At 30.8% G+C, this 22,193-nt stretch overlaps 1 protein-coding gene across 1 annotated transcript in view; it reads left to right on the top strand.

Annotated features, from left to right (window-relative positions):
• Positions 1-22,193, top strand: part of Lrp1b (LDL receptor related protein 1B) — a 1,807,788-nt gene that overhangs the window by 1,551,602 nt on the left and 233,993 nt on the right. Inside the window, exons 54-58 of the mRNA XM_015479144.2 lie at positions 3,871-4,011; positions 5,333-5,520; positions 11,047-11,230; positions 13,967-14,052; positions 19,906-20,028. Of these exons, the coding sequence (XP_015334630.1) occupies positions 3,871-4,011; positions 5,333-5,520; positions 11,047-11,230; positions 13,967-14,052; positions 19,906-20,028 (722 nt within the window). The remainder of the gene's footprint in view (positions 1-3,870; positions 4,012-5,332; positions 5,521-11,046; positions 11,231-13,966; positions 14,053-19,905; positions 20,029-22,193) is intronic.

Genomic DNA, 22,193 nt, shown 5'->3' with positions numbered 1-22,193 from the left:
TCTCTCTCTCTCTAACACTTTTCTTAATGATACTAATGACCAATATATTCAGTAATACCTAGTGGCACCACAAGTAACTTCTTTAAGCTCAAGTAAAATTTTACGTGCATTTAGAATTCATGTCCACTTGTAGCATACTCATAACACTCAGTGACCATGTTGGAAAATCTCTATAAAAATGTCTCTGTTTTATTGTATTTTGAAGTGTTTTGTACAATACTTGGCTGGGTTGTTCAGTGTTACAGCCAGAATAGGTATTTGAGTGAGAAAATAATGCAATTTAGCATTGTCAGAAAAGGCTTGTTACTTAACATTTTCCTCCACGTTGTATTTCTATATGTGTCTCATTTGTTGATATTTAATATTTCTACGAAATTTATCTTTACAACATATTTATTTAACGATTATGTATAATATATGCATGTATATAATTACATGATAAAATCAGTATTAAAATGCCCAGTTAAAGTTGAAATCGCATGTGCCTCTACTGTTTCTGTAAAATATTTAAATACATATGCATGAATAAATATATATAACGCAAATCTATGGACTTTATATATAGAAGGTAGTAAATTTAGTGCACTCCTGTGTTCTCACTATGCAGTGTCTAAAACCTTGGTCTTTGAAAGGAATCACTCGGAAATCAATGGATATCAATTTTTATGATCTTTTCACCATTAAGTCATGCATTCAATGTGATTTTTTTAAAAGGTACATTATAACTCAAGGAATAAATTGAAAGCAGAGTTATTTCTGATTGAATATCTCCTCTCTTCTTGACATATTTGTTGATAAGGAGATGAATGAGACATAGTTTTCCACTTAACGAATTCACAAACAAGGACATCAGACAGACAATATAATAACATTCTTTTAAAAATTAAATTATTTATTTATTCTAATTTGTTATATATGACAGCAGAATGCAATTTATTTCATATTACACATATAGAGCACAATTGTTCAAGTCTCTGGTTGTATACAAAGTATTTTCACAGTATTCCTTTCTTCACACATGTACTTAATGTAATGATGTCCAACTCATTCCACCATCTTTCCTACTCCATTCCTCCTCCCTTCACCTTCTTCTCCTTTGCTCTATATTCTTTGTCAAATAAGAATAAGAACACCAGTACATGGGATCAGAGGTGAGAAAATAATATTTTCTTATAATTTTTAACCCACGGGTGCCATATTCCTGAGCTATATCCATAGTCTTAAAGTATTTTTTTTTTTAAATTTTAAGACAGGGTCTCCCTAAGTTGCTGAGGGTTTTGCTATTGCTAAACTGGCCTTAAAGTTTCAGTCCTCTTGTGTCAGCCTCAGTTTCACTGGAATTAAAAGCATATGCTCATGTTTCCAGCTCAATAAAATAATTCTTGAAGGAAGCACTAAAGAATATGAACAAAGCATGTTTGTTGGAAAAAATCATATTTAGATTATAAAGAGTATTACATGGTGGTTAATTGCATGGATCTTTTTGCCGGATAGCCTGGATTCCTGAATCTACCACTTATTAGCGTGTGACCTTGAGAAAATGCTTTACTTTACTGTATCTCAGTTTACTCATTTATAATATATGTATATTAATAATGTTTAACTTACAAAGCCAATAAAAAATTTGAGTTAATATGTGTTGAGCGTGTAGAACAGTTCTAGGCACATGGTAAATGCTAGTTGTATATATAAAAACCTGTAAGTTGATGTGATTAAGGAATAGCCATTAATCTTCTGTGTGGCTAAGCTGACATTAAGAAGTTCAATTGGAGCTTGATTGGAAAAAGTATGACATCTTACTTTACATCATTTGTATTCAGTTATTTTACTTCTGAGGCCAGCACACATTTTGAAACAATGGAATAGAAAGTCACAGTCAAATATAGGTTCTAGATCCATCTTTTTCAGCAGATGTAAGAAAATATTGCCAGAGGAGAATCATGAAGGAAAATAAAATAGTTAGCACATTCCTGAAATAGTTCTCCTGGTTAACACTATGGTTGAGGACCAGATAAAAAATGGTAGAATAGAAGGTGTGGATGGTGTCAGAGTTGATACATTATTGAAGGTGGGGGATAATTGAGAACTTTTTAGCTTGAGTAACTTGGGATGATTTTGCTATTAATAAGCTTTGGAACATGGGAGGTTGAGGTCCAGTTTTTCTGATGCAGGAGCAGAGATATAGTAAAGAATTTATTTTGAATATTTTTAAATATGTAGCATTAATTAGGCAATCATATATAGCTACACAGTTAGTGAAAATATAATTCTAAATAAGAATCAGTAATGTTGATTTGATGGTCATCAGCATAAAGGTGACATTCAAGCTATACATAAAATGAGAAAACCAGACAATGTGGATAATAGATAATAATAAACCATAAACTGTAGCCAGGGCTTCACCTGCATTATGTTAGGGGAGAACACCAGAGGACTTCCTAGAGAAAGAGAAAAGAAGGGAACAGCAAAAGCATATTTGGAAAGAAGGCCAGGAGAGAGGATTATATATATTAAACCAAGAAGGTATTTCCAAGGAAGTATGGTCAACAGCATCAAATGCTGCAGAAAAGCCGTATCAAATTTTGAGACACCTTTGAATTTGACCCTTCCATTTGCTGTATATTCACTTCAAGAAGAATTTCAGATCTAGATGTTAGAGAAGTGAGTTGTTGCTTGACTGAAGATGAACTGGGGGAGAATCAGTGGAGGCAACATTGGGTAGTACAGGAAAAAAGAGAATGTGTACTAAGGAGTATATAGAGAAACTTTCATTGTTATTGGACTGGGTAAGACTTGTATATATTCGTCAACTAAGGAGAAGAAACTAGTGAAGAGGGATGAGAGGGAAGAAATATTATGGAAGCTATAGATATTTTTAATTATGCCTTCCCAAGATTATAAGCTTTGCAAATAGATACTCATTACCGAACTATTTTTCAGTGGAAATTTATTCTTTTTTGTCATATTTTCCCAGATTTATCAGAAAGTTTTAAGAGAAGTGACTAGTTTTAATAAAAGTGACAGAGGGAAATATCCATTCTAAAATTTAATATTAAAAACAGAATTGGGGTGGGGGTTGTGGTACAGTTGGCAGAGCGCTTGTCTAGCAGGTTGAGGTACTGGGTTCGATCCTTAGCACCACATAACAAATAAAATAAAGGCATTGTGTCCATCTACAACTATGAAAAAAAAATTTAAAGAAAAAACAGAATAGGCCTTACTTAATAACAGGCGTAGATACAAATGTTAACAGGTGATGAGCTCATTTGTAAATTGAACAAAACTTTTTAAGTGACTTTAAGAATTAATATATAGGGTAATTATAATAGTTATTTTTTTCTTTTTTCTCTAAGAATCAAGTTTTTTTTTTCCATTTAAACAGTTTCTTTACATTTTGCTTCTTCACAAAAATAAACATTACAGTTTTCTGAGAACTAGTGCTGTAGCACAGAATCAGTCCTTTTATATTTTCTGGCACCATAGCTAACCTAACCAAGTTTGGTTTTGAAGAAAATTTCTAATGATTTCGTTTTTGTTTTCCATTCTAAGACAAATCCCTAGGATATAGACAATAGGTGAAGTAAGATGGTGTAATCATGTGTGTTACATTCATGTTAGCTCATCTACTAATCAGAGAACCTTTCTCCCAACTTTATTTTCTGGACCTTAACTTACTTCCAAACCACAAGGTATCTCTTACAACTGTGACCATTACAACAGAAATAAATGAAAAATATTTCCCATAGAAGGCATGGGTAAACTTGTGATTAATTAAGTATGCTGTGCATTTGAGGGAATAAAATTTTCATTACTATTTATTGTTAAAATATTTTTCACAATTATTCAGACTGCTTATTTCTTGTTCTCTAGGATACCGAGAGTGTAGTACTGAAGAATTTCGTTGTGCTGATGGGCGATGTCTTTTAAACACTCAGTGGCAATGTGATGGGGACTTTGACTGCCCTGACCATTCTGATGAAGCACCTTTAAATCCAAAGTGTAGAAGTGCAGGTACAAAAATATATAATGCTATGTTTATTCCAAAGGTTATTCTTAATGGCAGAACTATGACTGATTATCTATCTAGTATAGTATTCAATGAAAGAAAATTTAAATTATTAAGCATGTGATATCTCTAATGATACCATATAGGATCCTAGTAACCAACTACATTCTGAGGCTGTTTTAAAATTTAAATATATGCTCAAACTATGAAGATTTGAGGCAATGATTCTCATGGATACATACCCTATCCCCTTGCCCTCCAAAATGAATATTTAAAAAGAGTTTATATGAATGTAGTTTTCCTACATGGACCTATTTTGAAAATTCAAATATATAAGTGTTCTGGATTTAATGAAGTTATCATATTTTTCAACAGTACTTATAAACTTGCACATTATGAGTCAATTAAAAAATTTGAGGGCTGCGGTTGTGGCTCAGTGGTAGGTCACTCGCCTAGCACATGTGAGGCCCTGGGTTCAATCCTCAGCACCACATAAAAATAACTACATAAATAAATAAATGTATACAAAAATTTGAAAATTCAAATCATTAAAAATATTTACTGAGAAGTAGTTTATTATTCACACCTAGACAAAATGAAATAAGTTGCATGTCATTTGCACAGAAATGTAAACATATTAGCCACTCTTCCCTATTACTATTCTAAAGATGAATATATAGCCATATATTTTAGAATAAACTTTAATTAATAAACAATTTTTTTTCATGAAGTTTATATGTTAATAGACTTCTTTATACATTTATGATAAGAGAAATAATGCCCAAGTCATCTGGTTATGAGTAACTGCAAAATTTGAGCTCCTTTCCATCGCTATATTTGGAACAACTATCATTCACCATCAATGTCCTTTTTTATGCCTTGACTTAAAATGTCAATGTTATATATTCTGGAAGAAAAAGTATTTAGAAATGTCTACCTATTCTATATTCTTAATTTTTAGAGACATAATTTCTCAGAGATCTATAGCTTGAGGGAAATGTCAAACTATCATTATGCTTTTGAACTCATTCTTCACAATTCAAATGAGACAGATAGTCCATTAGTTTTATCGTAGGTGCTTATTTTGATTGCTAATTTTCATAGTAAAGCAACATTTTCAGTATGTGTGAAACATCAGCATACAGTTTGCCCTTGGTTTTCCACATTTTATGTATAAAATATTTCACTGACTATAGAGTATTTTAAGTGTAAATATATTTATTATAATTTGACAGATAAGTTATTATATTTGTGAATATTTTCACCAACTATAGTATAAAAAAGGCATGCCCTTTATGTTCCATTTGTTTTATTTTCTTTTTCCAGAACAGTCATGCAACAGTTCATTTTTTATGTGCAAAAATGGCAGGTGCATTCCCAGTGGAGGTCTTTGTGACAATAAGGATGACTGTGGCGATGGTTCAGATGAGAGAAACTGCCATATAAATGAATGTTTGAGTAAGAAAGTCAGTGGATGTTCTCAGGATTGTCAGGACCTGCCTGTAAGTTACAAGGTAGGTAATCATCAAAAATAGCAACTTATGTGATACTTTAGATTTGAGATAAAGAAAACTAGTCTAATATAATTGTAAACCTTAAAAGCCATTATAATATTACTAGGTAAAACTATTTACAAAATGAGTGTTTATAAAAGAAAACATCATAATAGTGTGGTGTAAAAGTTGTGAGAATATAGTTAAAAAGACAAAAGAATAAAAAATAGTTTTCAATATATTCAGAACATAAAGAAAGAAAAGACAAGGGAAGACTCTGCTCAGGGAAGGTACAATGATACTAGCTGTATAATTTTATATGCAACTCTTAACTTCTTATTTCTGCCCTTCTTTTACCCCTGTACATCTTTGAAGGGTAATGGTCTAATCATTTATTTAATGTAATACCAGAGCACCACATTTTTTATTATTATAAGCAAGAAGCAAAAACTAGAAAACATGAGCTATTATTTTTGAGTGCAGGTACACTAAAAAAAAATAAAGAAAGAAAAGAAAAAACAAATCATGCCTAATAGCATAATTGTTTTCTGTCTGTACCATTTCCCTAAAGAGGGTGATTCACTGGCAAAATTGAGAGGAAGAAATAGCTTCTAAAAACAACTTTTTTTCAGGATGTTGAACTAGTGTATTAAACTAACACAATATTGAAATATAAATTTGTGGGTTAGGTTAAAATTAATTATGTAGATATAGAGAAGAACTCATTAAGAGAAATCCATTCATAGACTTGGGTATAACTCAGCTAGGTACCTGCTTAGCATGTGCAAGGCCCAGGATTTACTCCCCAGTACCACTTTTTTTTTTTAAGTGAGTTATTTGAAAAATTTTTCTTTCTTTTTTAACTAAGTAGAATTTCTATATAAATTAGTGATAGCACAGAACTTATATAAAATGCGAAACAGTGTACTTCTTATGTAGATATTTACTTGAGTTTGATTCTGTTTTACTGAGTTCTGTACCCTTCAGAACTCACATAGGATACTGTGTACATTTATGAACATGATATTTTGTCAAAAGGGTCTGGAGCACAGGTCTTTGGAAGAAGTATGGCTAAAGCAAAAATGACTTGCTAGCTGTATTTAAATATATGAAGTTCCAGAACAGAAAGCATACCAAGTCTGAGTTGTTTCAGATATTAGAATTAGGGGTTTGAAGTTAGATTATGTTCAACATAAAGAAGAATTTTCTAAAATTAGAACTTTTTACATTGGAATGAGCTGTTGTACATGCATCATCTCTAGAAGTATTTATGCAGTGGTTAAATGAACTTCTTAAAACAATGCTAGAGATAAAGAATGTGTGTGAGACCAAACTGCTTTCCCTGCCAGTCCTAATATTCTATGACAAGCCAGTTCTATATAATGGCAAATTTAGCTGAACAACCAATTTGCTATTTTAGGTCTCAGACCTTCTGGTATTATGATTAACTTAACCGCTTCAATAAAGATTGTACTAAATATCCGAATGGGATCCTAATTAGAATAAGTTATACTCCATGTTTGTATAATATTTCAAAATACACTTTACTACCATGTATACCTAAAAAGAACAAATAAACTAATAAAAAATGTTTACACCGTATAAACGTCTAAACTACAAGCTACAATAATCCTTCCCTTTTGCTGGTAGTACACTCATTGCAAGAAAAAAATATATATATATGTTTTTACTTAAACAATATCTTTATTTATTTTTTTTTTTATGTGGTGCGGAGGATCAAACCTAGTGCCTCACACATGCTAGGCAAGCACTCTATCTCTGAGCCACAACTCCAGCCCAAGAAACCTATAATTAAGTTTTTAGACACAGTATTTTATTAAGAAGTAGTTGAATTTACAGGACTAAAACATGCATGCACTCATTCACAAATACTATTATTGGAAGAAGGAAACAAACCAAATGAGCCAAGACAGTTCTTAATAGAGTAGGCATCAGATAATTAATTTTGGCAGTAAATAATATATTAAAATCCAAGGGGGCAGGAAAAATTACTTACATAGATATGTTTCGTGATTGTTATAGGATTACTATAGATAACTAGTTACAATTTTAAGTCAACAGGGTTATGAAGAATTCAGTAGTTCTATTGCATAAATGTCCATTCTATATGACAAATTTCAAAGTATAGCTCTAGTTTTTTGTGTATGAATTTATTGTCTGTCATAACAATCATGGTAGTAAAACATCAAATTTATAGAATATAAAATGGATACTTTGTGACATGACATTAAAAATTAGATTTTTACTTAAAATTAAAACTTATAGATACTTAGTGCATAGAAATACCATATTTGGAAAACTATTTTTGGTAGAAGAAAATATCATCCAGAAAAGCATATTAAGTCATATTTTTTAATCACTTGAAAGATTCCTTACAAAGAAATGAGTGTTTATTGTATCAGCATATACTTTCTCTTCTCGAAAGGGTTCATACAATCAAGTGCCAATTCTAGCTGAAATTGACAAAACTGTTTAATCATTCCAAAATGTGTGTATATGAAACCTGAGGAAATGCTGTAAATAATATTCTTAAGTATGTGCATGCATATCAAAACTAATGAATTTTAAAAAACCGTCATATTGGAAGAAGCAAGACTAATGCAAAAATTTACAATGGATAACAGAACCATAAATAAAAGTTTTAAACAAAGGATCAAACCTAATATAACATATTTGTGTGTATGTGCGTGTGTGTGTGTGTGTGTGTGTGTGTATGGCAATTTTTCAATAGAAAATTGAATAAAAAGTCTACATACAACAAAATCCGTATAGCTTTGGGGGAAAAATATCAACTAATGGGTTTCTCTTTTTCAGGGAATAGGAAAAACTATTCTGTAACCTATTTCTCTTTGCAATATCAGCAGAACATGACAAGAGGTCATACTCTCAATTCTGCAGTAAAATGAAAATTGTCGTCAAAAGCAAAACTTAGATCTTGGGACTGTGAAAATTTGAGTATTTGCTGTAAAACAAACAATACGTCTACCTACTTAAGAGGGACTAAAATATTTAGCTAAAGTATGGATCTTAGTTTGATGGGAAAATAAATATAAGTGTATATAAATATTTACTCATATAAATATAAGTGTACTTTTGGTAGGGAAAAAGATTCAATGTATACATCAGAAATAAAATAATTCATATTTGCAAATATCACTTAAAAAGTAGCACATGATTTTTTCTAAAAGCAATAGGAAAAGTTTGAGTAGCTATTTTTTTTCTAGTTGCTGTATTTTTCTATAAAAATAACATAAATCTGAAAAATATGAAATAATTCTGGGTGGTAAGAAAAACTAAGAAGACATTGAGTCTAAATATTATTTCATAACAATTGTGAAGGTAAAATATTTTACACTACTATTTTTCTATTAAATATAGACAAATCTCATATCTTTTTAACTTTGAAAATGGAAATGATTATTATTCTAGTTGAATTTCTTATAGACAGATGCCTTTTGATAATTTGGGAGGAAAAATGTTTTTAAGATAAGGTAAATGGCTTGGGGACATAATTATCATTTTTAAATGCCTCTCCTTCAAAAACAAGAATTTATAATTTACTATAAACCTAAACTTGTTTGTATAGAATTGTATATTGTAATAACTTTAAACAATTTTACTTTTAATAAATTTATTTCCTGTAAATTTGTTTTATTGAAGCCATCTATTTGGTGTAGTACTTCTATGGATATAGGCATTCAAAGCAATTTTCAACCCTTATTGAAATTAAGATGTGTTTTCTTTTTATAATGTTGAGAGGAATTCAACGCATTCTATGGTATTTATTTCACTTGTCCTTATTGCCCCTTAATCCAACACTGTTCTGTGTCTATCCGACTTCTGGCTTCCTGGCCACATGATCATATGATGTAATTTCCAGGACTTTCTAGTAATCACTGGAAAGATTTCTCATTTAAAAAAATATATATATTTGTTCTTATTAATGTATACAATTTGCCAATTTAACTGTTTTCAAGTGTACAGCTCAGTGGCTTTAAGCATTTTATTTTATTTGGCCATAGAATAAGCACGAGTTCCTTGTGGCTCCCTAGTACATGTTGCCAGCATGGGTCTTCTCAAAGAGAATAAAATTGCCACCAATTTAGATTCAATGGGGCGAGGTAGGGAAAATACTCTGGCTTTTACCTTTTCTTTGCTGGCTTTGCCAGTGGGTTCTAGAAATTTAAATAATCCATTGTAATTGATGAGTGTTATTAGATTATTGCAGATGTAAATTGTTAAAGTGGAAGTGCTGAGAGCTTAAAGGGCTTCAACCTTATAAAAGTTCTCAGGAGAAAGGTATTGTTTTTCTTTGGGACACATTCAGATAAAGTTGATGTGATCTTTTTGCTTCCCTCAATATAATGAACATTTTTCTTATATAAAAACTTGTATCCCTTAATTAATCAGTAGTTGATTATTTACTAATGTGGACATATATCACTCTAATATCTTTCCCAGTGGATTCATCTCTTTTACTCTGAAACAAATGCTCCAGTGTATGAAATGTTTACTATGAACACCTCTTGTATACAAGTCACTTTAAGAGTTAAGAGTTTCTTCTTAACTCACTGTCCTTCTCAGTACTCACAAATTCCTTTATTCAAAGGTCATGGAATAGTCTTGGCAGATTAATGGTAATCATTATTTGGCCAACTATAGGCTCCTTTTCTATAATACTAATAATTTTTAGATTCTAAGAAGAGTGAACATTCACAGTGACTTATCAGTCTCAGGAATCAAGAATATTATATGGCATGATGTTTGTACTCAAAAAGTTGACATACCAGTTGGTAAATTTCATGTGTCCTCCTCAGAGGGACATATGGAACATTAGAAAAGCCAAATGAAAATTTGATGATACAAATTTATTTAATTACTGGGAGAAAAAATTCTTCTATGTTAGCATTACTATTTCTTGGGGCAAATTCAGCATTCTTTGGTATAGAATCAGATTCAGTTAATAAATACTAGTTGAGACATACTGTGTGTTAAAATTGTGAGTCCCAGCTCTCTTACTGGCTTCACCTAGGCACCTTCGTGTTTCCATCCTCATCAGTTAACTAAAGATGAGAACATCTGCATTATAGATTTCTGTCTGTGATTAAACAACATATGACAATGTTAGTAAACCTTCAAAGATCTACATAAGGATTCATTCTTATGATTGTTAATGTATTCTAATAACATGGTATTATGCAATAGAAAAGGCCAAAAGAACATGAAGGTGTTGTGAGTTTTGTTTTCCATTTCTCTAGACATAAGGCTTTAGCACTGTCAATTAACTTTTGCAATTTTGCCAGTCCCAGAAGACCAAATGAAGATATTTGGAAAAGTGTATTTTTCAAATTTTAACTTCCAATATTATATGTAATTTTTGTTAAAGGTTAATTGCTACAAGACATAAGGATTTGTCATTACCTAATGTTAAGTGCTTTTCTTGCTAGAATCATGCTAAAGGTATATCCAATAGTAAAAGACAGTGACAATGATATGAATTGATAATGCTCATTTTTCTTTCCGCAGTGCAAATGCTGGCCTGGATTCCAACTGAAGGATGATGGTAAAACATGTGTGGACATTGATGAATGCTCTTCAGGGTTTCCCTGTAGCCAGCAATGCATCAATACTTACGGGACCTACAAATGCCTCTGTACAGACGGGTATGAAATACAACCTGATAACCCAAATGGCTGCAAATCACTCTCAGGTATCGAATTGAACTTGTCTACTGAACCAACCTCAGTTACCTATATGGATCTCAAATTTTATGTTCATTTTTATTGAATTTACTACTCCTTGCTGTTTCTGAGATATCGAAAATCTTGCCTACTTCCCTCAGTATGGGACTGTGTCATTATGATTTTGTATGCTGTACATATGCTGCTGTGTTTATAATATCACTGCATTTTCATTTTGAAAATTATTAAGTGTTTGCTATATTTTGAGAGTACTCACCAAGAAAAACAAGTATGTTACTATTATATCCTGTTGAAACACATATTCTTGAGTGCAAGTTTGTCCAAGATCATAAAAGAGCATATTATGATATTATTGTAATATTTTTATTTCTCCATTGTACCACATATATTCCTACGTACTTTCCAAGGAGAATAACAGATTATTGATGATGATGATGATAATAATAATCATCATCATCATCATCATCAACAATACTAATAGCAAGTCAGGTATATAATACTATTTGAATCCTTCCAATGATTCAACAAATATTATTAAAGCTCTGATTATTCCAATTAGTATGTATGACTATTAAATTAGAGATTTAATAAAGCACGGCACAAAACTTTAAAATTATTGTAAACTATTATGGGAAAAATTATAATGATACACAACAATATATGTGAATGACTATTAAAGTGGGTAAAAAACAATGGTGTTCAAGGGTATATCAGGCTCCCTTAAAATGAAACATATTACTGGTTTCTCACATAGATATATGTTGGTGACATTAGATATTTTGTTATTAACAAAGTAGGTAACAAGAATAAAAATTTTTAAATAAGCATTTAAAAACAGCTTAAAACTTTGTACATTACAGAGAAAAATATCAACTAAATTTAATTTTTCATTTCATTATCACATTCTTTGAATAGTCTTTACTGAATCAATTAGATATCATTTGGAGCCCATCGTTTTATATGCCAACCTTCTTGCTTCTGGCAGCTCACTGTGGGCTACATGATGCGTTTAGTGACATGCTGCAAGAAAAAGAGATAAAATGTTAAAAGCAGCCAATGTTTCTCTTCAATAAACTTTTCATAGAGGATTGTGTAGAAAAGACAAATGCTAATGATTGCATATCCATTTGAATATCATGTAACCATGAAATACTTGTTTCACATTAGTAATAATAATTAGAACCTAATAATGACTTTGAATATAAAAAATCTGTTCTTGAAGTTCTTGAAGTAAAGACAGTTCAAATTTTTAAACCAATTATATTTGAATTTTAAAAAATAGTTTCCTAAGTATTAATGTAGAAATTAACTGATTAATTTTATATTTATATGTCTGAAACTGTGTATGTGTTTATATGTATGTACACACACATGCACAAACATGCTTTTTTTGTGGGGGTGCTGATGTTAAAATCCATGGTCTCAGGCATGCTAGGCAAGCACTCTACCACTGAGTTATAGCCTCAGACAAATTTGAAATAATATTGACTGGAAAGGCAAGACATCTTCTAATTAAGAGCCAACTTTGAGTTGAAAAGTATAAATCTGAATTTGGCCTCAACATAAAGATTGGGATAACTGATTAAGAGTGCTGTCATAGATAATGAAAGAGTGTCCAATGTGAGTGTTAGAGCATACACTGAAACCTTAATAGCAGGGTCTAATAATACCTTATTTTAATACCTTACTCTTACATATTAACTATGGAACAAAACAGCAAAGGAAGGAATGAAAAATTTCAAAACAACCATAACATTATATGATTTATAATAAAGTGCACATTAAAACATATAAAGTGACTACTTTTTGAAATGTTTTCCCATTTTTTCTGTGAACATTAAATTTGCATATTTTGGCAAATAAGTATATGAACATGTTTACAAAGACATACAAGACAAATAGTTTACTGAGTTTTCCCAGGATTATAATAATTGAAAATATGATCAAATTGACTTTATTTAAATATGTATTCAAATACATATAGTGTGCAGCACTTTTTGAAGTTCTTTTCTTTAATAATGCATTTGACTTGCAAATAAATTCTGAAGAGGACACCAAAATAAGGTACAGAGGATCTTTCTATATATTGAGCAAGATCAAACTTTATCATGCTCTTTCCTAGATTCTAAAATAAATGAAATAGTAGAACACAATGGACATCTCATTTGAAGGAATTACAGATTAATAAAAGATTAAAAAATAAGACCCATGAGAAAAGGTAAAATTAATAAACAAAAAATAGAGCCTGGAGTTCAGAAATCACTTAAGACAAGTCCTCAGGCACATGAAAAAAGTGTGTCTGTGCATTGAATCCATTTGACCTCTACCCAGGTAATTCTAAAATTTAACTGGTTGATTATCAAGGAGAAATTTTCTGATATGAGAGTTTAGCTGAACCATAGAATTTTGAGATAGGTGTAGATTAGCCTTTTTTTGAAATATACATTATAAAATCAGAATGTAACAGCAGATATTTTCTACCAATGCCAGATCAGATATTTGGATATCCAAGAACATTGAGGGTAAGAGAAAAATGCACTCAGAATTATGTAGATTTCTGTACTCCCATGGTGTTTGCTGTCTTTTCTTTTACTATTGACCACATTGCTGAGGATAAACTGTTAAAACATTAATCTACCAGAACAACAGTGTGTTTGAATTTACATTGCTGCTAAACTACTGAAACTAAACAGAAGAGATCATAAATATTAAATGTCTAACAGGCTCTTTGCTTTGGAATTTAGATGAGGAACCTTTTCTAATTCTTGCTGATCATCATGAAATAAGGAAAATTAGCACTGATGGCTCCAACTACACACTTTTAAAACAGGTATGATTCCTTAACATTTATTATGTGTCCTCCAAGTATGCATTCAAACTGCAGAAATACAGGACAGTTAGAATTTATGTAACAAATATTTATGGATGCATACACATATAAGCATGTATATAATATTACATAAATGCTCTTTTTTTGGTGATGAGCAGGTAATGCTTTCAACCTGCCTTATCATACGGCACTGAAGAAGGTAAAGATAATAAGGCATAATTAACGCAAGAAAAATATGATCTCAGGAAAAGCTTAATTACAGAAAACATAACAATCTCTTTTAAAGTGTTTTGTGAATTACCCAAATTGTTTTTCCCACCTTGAGATATAAAGTAACCTTTTCCTGATTTCCATGTTCCTGTTCATAAAACCAGGAAATACAATAGGATAGAAGATACCTAGCCTTTAAAAATTGGAATTATCAAGAGAGTAAAAGTGAGAGTATAAGAGTCATGACTGCAAGGTCTCAAGAAAAGGTGTTTTCAGTCTCATCTTTTCCTCTCTCAGTACCACCCACTTCAAGAGAAGCTGGGCTGATGTGTTTTCATGTTTGACTCCTGTTCTCTGAGTTTATTTTTATATGTGATTTGAGATGGAAAAATTATGACTTGCACTTTGTAATAGTATATAGATCTGTGAATTATTCACCACAAATGTTTTTTTTTTTCCTCCAGGTATGCAATGAAAATAGACCAAATTCAAATTAAAAATAGAGTGAAACTACATGTACTAGGGAAGTTACATACACTTAGAGCATATTTTTAGTTATTAAGAGAAACCTCTTTCCTTGGAATCAGTATCTTGTATCTGTTTGTCTATAAATGACTTTGCTCCAACTGTACAATACATCAACATTAAGGACACTTCTTATATTTGTGATATGTTTATGAGAGTGTTAGATATAAATAAAGAGACCATTTATATGGTGACTTTTTGGAAACAAAGAAGACTTACAGTCATCCTAAGTATCTCAGAAGGAGATTGGTTTCAGGATTCCCAGCAAAATCCAAAATGCATAAATGATCAAGTTCCTTATATAAAATTGTATAGCATCTCCATATAATGTGCACACGTCCACCCACATATTTAAATTCATCTGTATTTTACTTATAATATCTGACATAATATAAATACTTTAGAAATAGTGGCAGTTTTAGAGAATAATCACAAGGAAAAAAATCTGTACATGTTCAGTACAGATGTAATTTTTCCCGTGATATTTAATGGTGGTTAGTTGAATTGATGGATACAGAGCCCAAAGATATAGGGAGGGATGACTGCCCTTAATAAAAGTTAGTTTTACTACTGTCTGCTGGATTTCTTCACTGTAGCTTCAGAAATTTCTTCATTTCGCTTTAGCAGTAAGAGTAACTTTAAGTGCACATATTTATTAGCCAGTGTGAGATTGACTAATCCTGGCAAAGTCACATTTTTCCAGACTTCTTCTAGATAACAGATTGAATTTCAATTAAAGAAAGAAAGAGAGAGAGAGAGAGAGAGAGAGAGAGAGAGAGAGAGGAGGAAAAGGAAGAACAACAGTGTGTGCAAGAAAGATATCAGGGAGAAGGAAGTGGAGAGGGAAATGGGAAGTATTGAGAATTGAAACAGAAAAAAACGGTGTTATATGCAAATATGTCTAACTAATGCACTAAAAATATACTTTAAATATTTTACATGAAAATCCAGATTTTCTGGCTGTTTATGAAGAGTAGAAAAGTATATGGTGCTAGCCTCACATTCTTGAATGATCACATACCAAACAGTGTAGCTGTTACCATTTTGATTTAGAATTCCTACTCTCCAGTCCACTGGAGTCTTCAGATAATCCATGTCTTTGCAGCATGTGTACTTGCCCTGTTTTTGAATGTCTGCGGATTTAGGCTCTTAGAGTTTAGAGTGTAACACTAATTTCCACTATGTCACACTGACCCTCTCTTCAAAAATGGATCTGTGAAAAACTGTACAAAAATTAAAACATTTTCAGGAATTAATGAAAACCAAACAGAAAGCTATCTAAAGTATAATAATTAGACAGCTGTCTTTTGGGAAGTTGATAATGTAAGAGTAATCATTTGGGAGGAAGTTTTAAGAATAAACATAAAATGAAAAATTTCTTTGCTTCCCACTCTGTTTCCTACATGATCTAGTTTAATTCTTTTTTTCTGTACAGTGTATTTTTAAACTTATATTAAAACTGCAAAACATTGAAAATTATCTCATTTGTGTCTATGTCTTCTCAGTCCCTCTATCCATTATAAACTTAAAAATGAGATATGCCAGCCATTCATTTTCTGGTGTGGTCTCTGGAAAAGGGATATGTTTCTTTTCTCTTAACTAGTATTTTTGGCATTTCACTCTTCATACTATGCATTTTTAGTTTAATAGGAAGTGATTGTCTACTGAGAATACCTTATTTTTAAGCTCAGATAAACCACAAGATTAACTAATATAACAACGATATTGATTGTGTTCATGAGAACAGTTTCTGGATAAGTTCTTTGTTTCATTCTCCAACCCTGATGAGGCTCAGGACATTTTCATTGGTATCCCTTTTGTGGTCATTCATGGCAAGTGTGTTGTCTGAGATTGTTCCTAGTGAAACAAAATGATTTTTTTTTCCTTCTATGCTTCATTTAAGTCTGTTTCTCATAATGGACCTACTTTAGTACACTCTTTAATATAGCTCTTTTTCCCCCTGGTGCTATCATTTTAGACTACTGCAAATTATTAGTACATAAGTAGGGGAATTTTAGATAGTTTTCTTAGTGTTTAAGTTTATGAAAATGAATAGGGAAAGAAGAAGGTAAGGTAGTTCATTAAGACCCTGAACACCTATGTTTTGGGGAAACATTTATTAGTGTTAATCCTGGAGTAAGGAAACAGATACTCCAAAACTTGATATGAGAGAAGCCTCACATCAAGTTTTACCTGTGGGCTGCTTGGAATATTTTATTTCTGCGAAGGAACAAATTTTTAACCACAATCTTATCATAGCACTTTAAAATTTTTAAGGAGTTTTAAGCAGTAAAATCATTTTTCCCCTTTAGAGACTTTATTCACATATGTGGAATGAATTAGAAGACAGAGGGAAGTGATTAATTATCTCTTCACATTTTCTCTCAACCCAAATAAATGAAAAGGCCTTGGTTGTTTGGAACTTTTATGTATAGCTGATTAAAAATGATTTATCCTAATATGTTAAATTTTGTTCTGTTATCATAAGTAATAGTCTCATAAAATTTTATTTAATAAATTTATAACAAGTATTAAAATTCTTTTTTTTAAAGTTGTGTATTCTAAAATACAGGTGTGGTGCTAGGCCACCTATAGTTTAAATTCATACGCCGTGCTAAGAGAATGTATTTTAATAACATAGATTTTAGGAATGAAAATTAATCAAGTAACTTTCCAATATGTTATACAATGCAATTCTAGCAGTGCTTTTATCCGAGTAAATTGTATAGAGAAACAAAACACAATTTCCTAAATTAATCATCTTGAACCAAAGGGTGCAAATCTTCAACTACAGAAATGAAAGAAGCAAATAGGATTTTGATGAAACCAATTTTCAGCTCTGAAACCACTGGGATGACTCTAGTTTTCAGGCATTATTTTGACCATACCCCTGGCTGTTTTAATGTTCCTTGCATATGATTCTACAAAGAGAGAATTGCAGAGTTTTCTGTGGGGATTAAGAGTAAAGCCATTGAAAAAGGCCCAGCTTGTCCAAATAGATATGTCAGAATTCACAGACTCAGCTCCTCAGCATTTACAGCTTTAATTTCTTATACTTGACTTGCTAAATTTGAATTGGATTTTTATTATCTAAATTGATTATTGCTAAGAAAGAAATTCTGCCATGATTGGGGATTGTATGTAAATCCTTGCTAAACTTAGCGAGAAGTTTCTCCACCTTTTTCCTATAAAGCTCTCTAATTTAGTCCATTGCCAAACCAACACAGAAGCCTAACCCATTTACATTATTTCCTCCAGAGAGAAAAAGCATTTGAACAGAGAGGATATTGTAAAAGACTATTGAGGTGATTTTTAAAATCTCTCTATGGAACTTGCTAGAATACACTTAATTTATATTTTAGAAATTTGATTTTTTTCATAGCCACTTTCCTAGATGTATATAGTTAAGTGCATTTAGTTAATAGTATGTGACTGGATACTTAAGGAATCTATTGAAACTGTGACTAAACATTATTTTTCATTTTTCACCATTTATAATCATTATTCTTGATTGGGAATATTGTCCCTAAGAAATGTGCTTGCATTTATTCATTTGAGCTTACTGAGGAATTTATCCTGAGTCATGTTTTCTACCTGTATCTCCTATTTATGACCAACATCATGCAATTACATGGGTTTAGGATATTTCAGATTAGATTTATAATGTGGAACTGAAGAAAAAGATCGTCCATAGTAAGCCAAATAAAAGTGTAAGATTTGAATTTGTGATGTTAGCACCATTATTTCTAGAATTCAGCTTTGCTGCAAGATGAAAGGAGAAACAAATATCTGTATGGAGTCTGAATAGTAGCCATTTATCCTTGGCCTGAATTTTATAAAGGACTATGTAGATCTATGGCACTGTTGCTTTTGTTATCAGATTCTGAATTTTGAGACTAGATTTGGGAACTGAACTCAGACCCGGGAATTCCCATCTTCCTACACTTTCCCACAGCTCCCATACCAAACAAGAGCAAACAAAAAATCTGTTTCCCTGAAGGTACTGATCCTTACCCATAAGACTACAACTGTTTTACAATTTGAGGTGTAAGAACATTTCTAGGGTGAATGTTGATATAAGCAAGCTCTACATAGTTATAAATACATGACAAAGGTCTCTTGGGGTTTTACCAAATAGTATAACATTAATTATTTAATAATATGTAAAAATTTACATACTAATAAACTATTCTAACCTTAAAATGAGTTCACACAATTTAAATTGTGACCCAAATTTTGTTAGTTCATAAAGTAGCAAATATGCGAGTACTAAGAGAGATCAGATTTAAACTCTGAAATCATTTAAACAACTCACTACAAACAAAATACCCAGATTCTGATGTACTATCCCCAATTCTAAGTAAATAGCAGAACAGCCAACCAAAACTCTGTAACTTCTAGAAACCCAACAGCTGAATTTGTGTTCTGTTTCATTACCTACTAAAAAATGCATAACTGTGGGTCTGAAGGGAGGCATTTTCTCACATTTCCACCAGTAGAATAAAAAGATGTTGAATATCTATTTCTTCCTTGGTCAAATACTCACCTAAGGTCATAACTTTTAAATTCTAATATGACACTCTACTGCCTGAGGAGCCATTTGAAGCATGAAAAAAGGAAGCTCATTGATGTTTTGGGAACAAGAGCTATTGCAGAAAGTAAAATTCTTAAACCTTCCTTCCTCACTCATCACATGGTTATCCAGAAGTCAACATCATTCTTTAAGGATTTTCTACTGTCCAAATTTAGATGAATGCTCTTTTTTGTTTACTCCATAGAACAGACAATATTAAAGGCATCAAATTTATTGTCAACATTAAGAAATGCCTTCTTAAATTATTTTTCCCACCTTCCTGGCTATCTAAACTCCTATAAACATTCCAAAAATGTTGTATTCTATTTGGAAAATATTTTTAAATAAATTATACAGCTTTTAAAGTGCATAGTATGGTGAAATTATAAACATATGCTGACTGCTCTTAATAATAATAGTCACTAATGTTATTTATTTTAATAACTTGAGAATCAATGGGAGATAATGATTCTCATGAACTCCTAAATATTTATAAATACTTTTTTATGACTTGTTATTAGAAATATTTTTTCTTTTGTTTTTAGGGATTAAACAATGTTATTGCTATAGACTTTGATTATAGAGAAGAATTCATCTATTGGATTGATTCTAGCAGACCTAATGGAAGCCGCATAAATAGAATGTGTTTAAATGGAAGTGACGTTAAGGTAATTAAATATTACAGTAATAAGAGTGCTGAATATTTTATTGATATGATTGATTATAATAGGGATATGTTATTTGATGTAAATGATGTGACTTTTAGTTTGTCTTACCCTCATTTCAATTTTACTGTGTAATTTAATAATTGCTTTAAATATGAAATAAGAGCATTTTATCCTTATGTTTTATTATAATGCAATTATTTACAATACCATAAAAATCAAATTAAGAAAATAAAATTTAGAAACCAGTCCACATCCCTAGAAAATGTGATGGATGTCTTTAGCTTGAATGATTTATGCTTAAGATTCATACATGTTGATTTAATACAAGGGGAAGTTGATACTACCATTTTAATTAAAAAATAAATATCAGAGTATTGATTGAAGTTGTAGCATTATTAAAATTAACCTACTATAGATGGAAAAACTGCATGCATTTGATATGTGTAAAATCATGAATGTTCTGATTTGATAGCATCAAGATTAAATAAATATAATTTTATTATTATGAGCTATTTGATATGATTTTTCTGTTTATATCTTTTCTAAGTTTTAAAATCAATTATAAGTACTATATATTTGCAACAAAATATACTATAAATAAGTTATAAATTTAAGTAGATGAGACTTCAATTATTTTAACTTTTTTTGTAGTCATTCATAATATCACCAAATGTTTCAAAACAATCAATATTAAAATATTTATGAAATCTTAAAGTGTTTATATACAGAGGAATATTTCAACTTAATCAGGATAACTATTTAATAATGGTTCATAAAATGAAATATCAGTATATGATAGTGATAACAGATTGATTCTAGCAGATCCAGTGGATAGATCAATCAAATTAGCAGATTTTTTAATTTTATAATTTAATTTTGACAATTGTATTAAAATTTTATGAATGTTACATTAAAGTTGACCATTTATTTCTACAAGAAATTAAAAGTTTTTATTACATTTTTTAGTTTTTGAAGATACTTCAATATATTTAAAGTGTGTTGTATCTACTGCCATGCTAATAATACTCTATTATTTTAATCATAACAAATTAATAAATCCATATTTTTGTCCCATGAGATTACTAATTCACTGATGTTCAGTTAAATAGAAGCCATGTCAATTTTCCAAATTTGCAGTCTGGTAAGGAAAAAAGGCATAAATATGCCTTGCAATCAACACAGAAGATTGATATCATTAATTGTTGCAAATACTCACATTGCCACTTTGCAAAGTTATTATTGATGGCATTAGGGAAATTAATGAGTATAAAATTTAGCATTTTCTTGTCTTTAATTACACAAGCATTGGTTTCTCTGCAGCTCCAAGATTCACTTATTTCTCACATAGTTTGAAAGAACTAAGAACTTCGAAACACCTGTCATTGGGTGAAAATTTCACTAGAAATTTTATATAACACCAGATTTTTTTAACTCAGTTTTTATTTTTTTCAATATTCCTTTTTTATTGATTAAAACAAATAATGACAGCAGAATGCATTACAATTTTTATTAAACATATACAGCACAATCTTTCATATCTCTGGTTGTATCTAAAGTATGTTGACACCAATTTGTGTCTACATATATGTGCTTTGGATAATGATGTCTATCACATTCCACCATCATTGCTAATACCCTGCCCCCCTCCTTTCCCTCCCACCCCTCTGTCCTATCACACCAGATTTTTAAACAAAAAGCCTATATCCTTAATATATTTGATGTTGTCATGGGTTATAATTGATAAGAGCAGTTGTATAAACATTTTTATTTCCCTTTTATCTAGGATCAAATATTTTGTGCACATTCTCATCTCTTGCTGTAGTTATTTTTAAGAGGGCAAGAGCAATTGGAAGAGTGGTGAATACTACTGATAATAGCACAGAACCTGTTAAAAATCAATAATATCAACAATTTCTCCTATATGTTTGTGATAGATTTTTTTCCTATTTTAAGAGAATGAGTACATAAGCTCCAATGAAAATGTGAAAACCAATTGTACACCTGTCAATACATTTTTATTTCCATTTAATTTTTTTTATGAAGACTGCTTCTAATTTCAGAGGGAGATTAGATATTAAGTAATTATAAAATACTTACTTGTATTATAAAAATACATGTAAGTATTTGTATTGTGGTCAATTGTTTTCTTCTTATCTAAATTACAT

The sequence above is a fragment of the Marmota marmota genome, unplaced genomic scaffold (genome assembly GCF_001458135.2).
Source record: "Marmota marmota marmota unplaced genomic scaffold, marMar, whole genome shotgun sequence".
Taxonomy (NCBI): Eukaryota; Metazoa; Chordata; class Mammalia; order Rodentia; family Sciuridae; genus Marmota; species Marmota marmota.
This window is presented reverse-complemented; position numbering and strand designations above follow the sequence as displayed.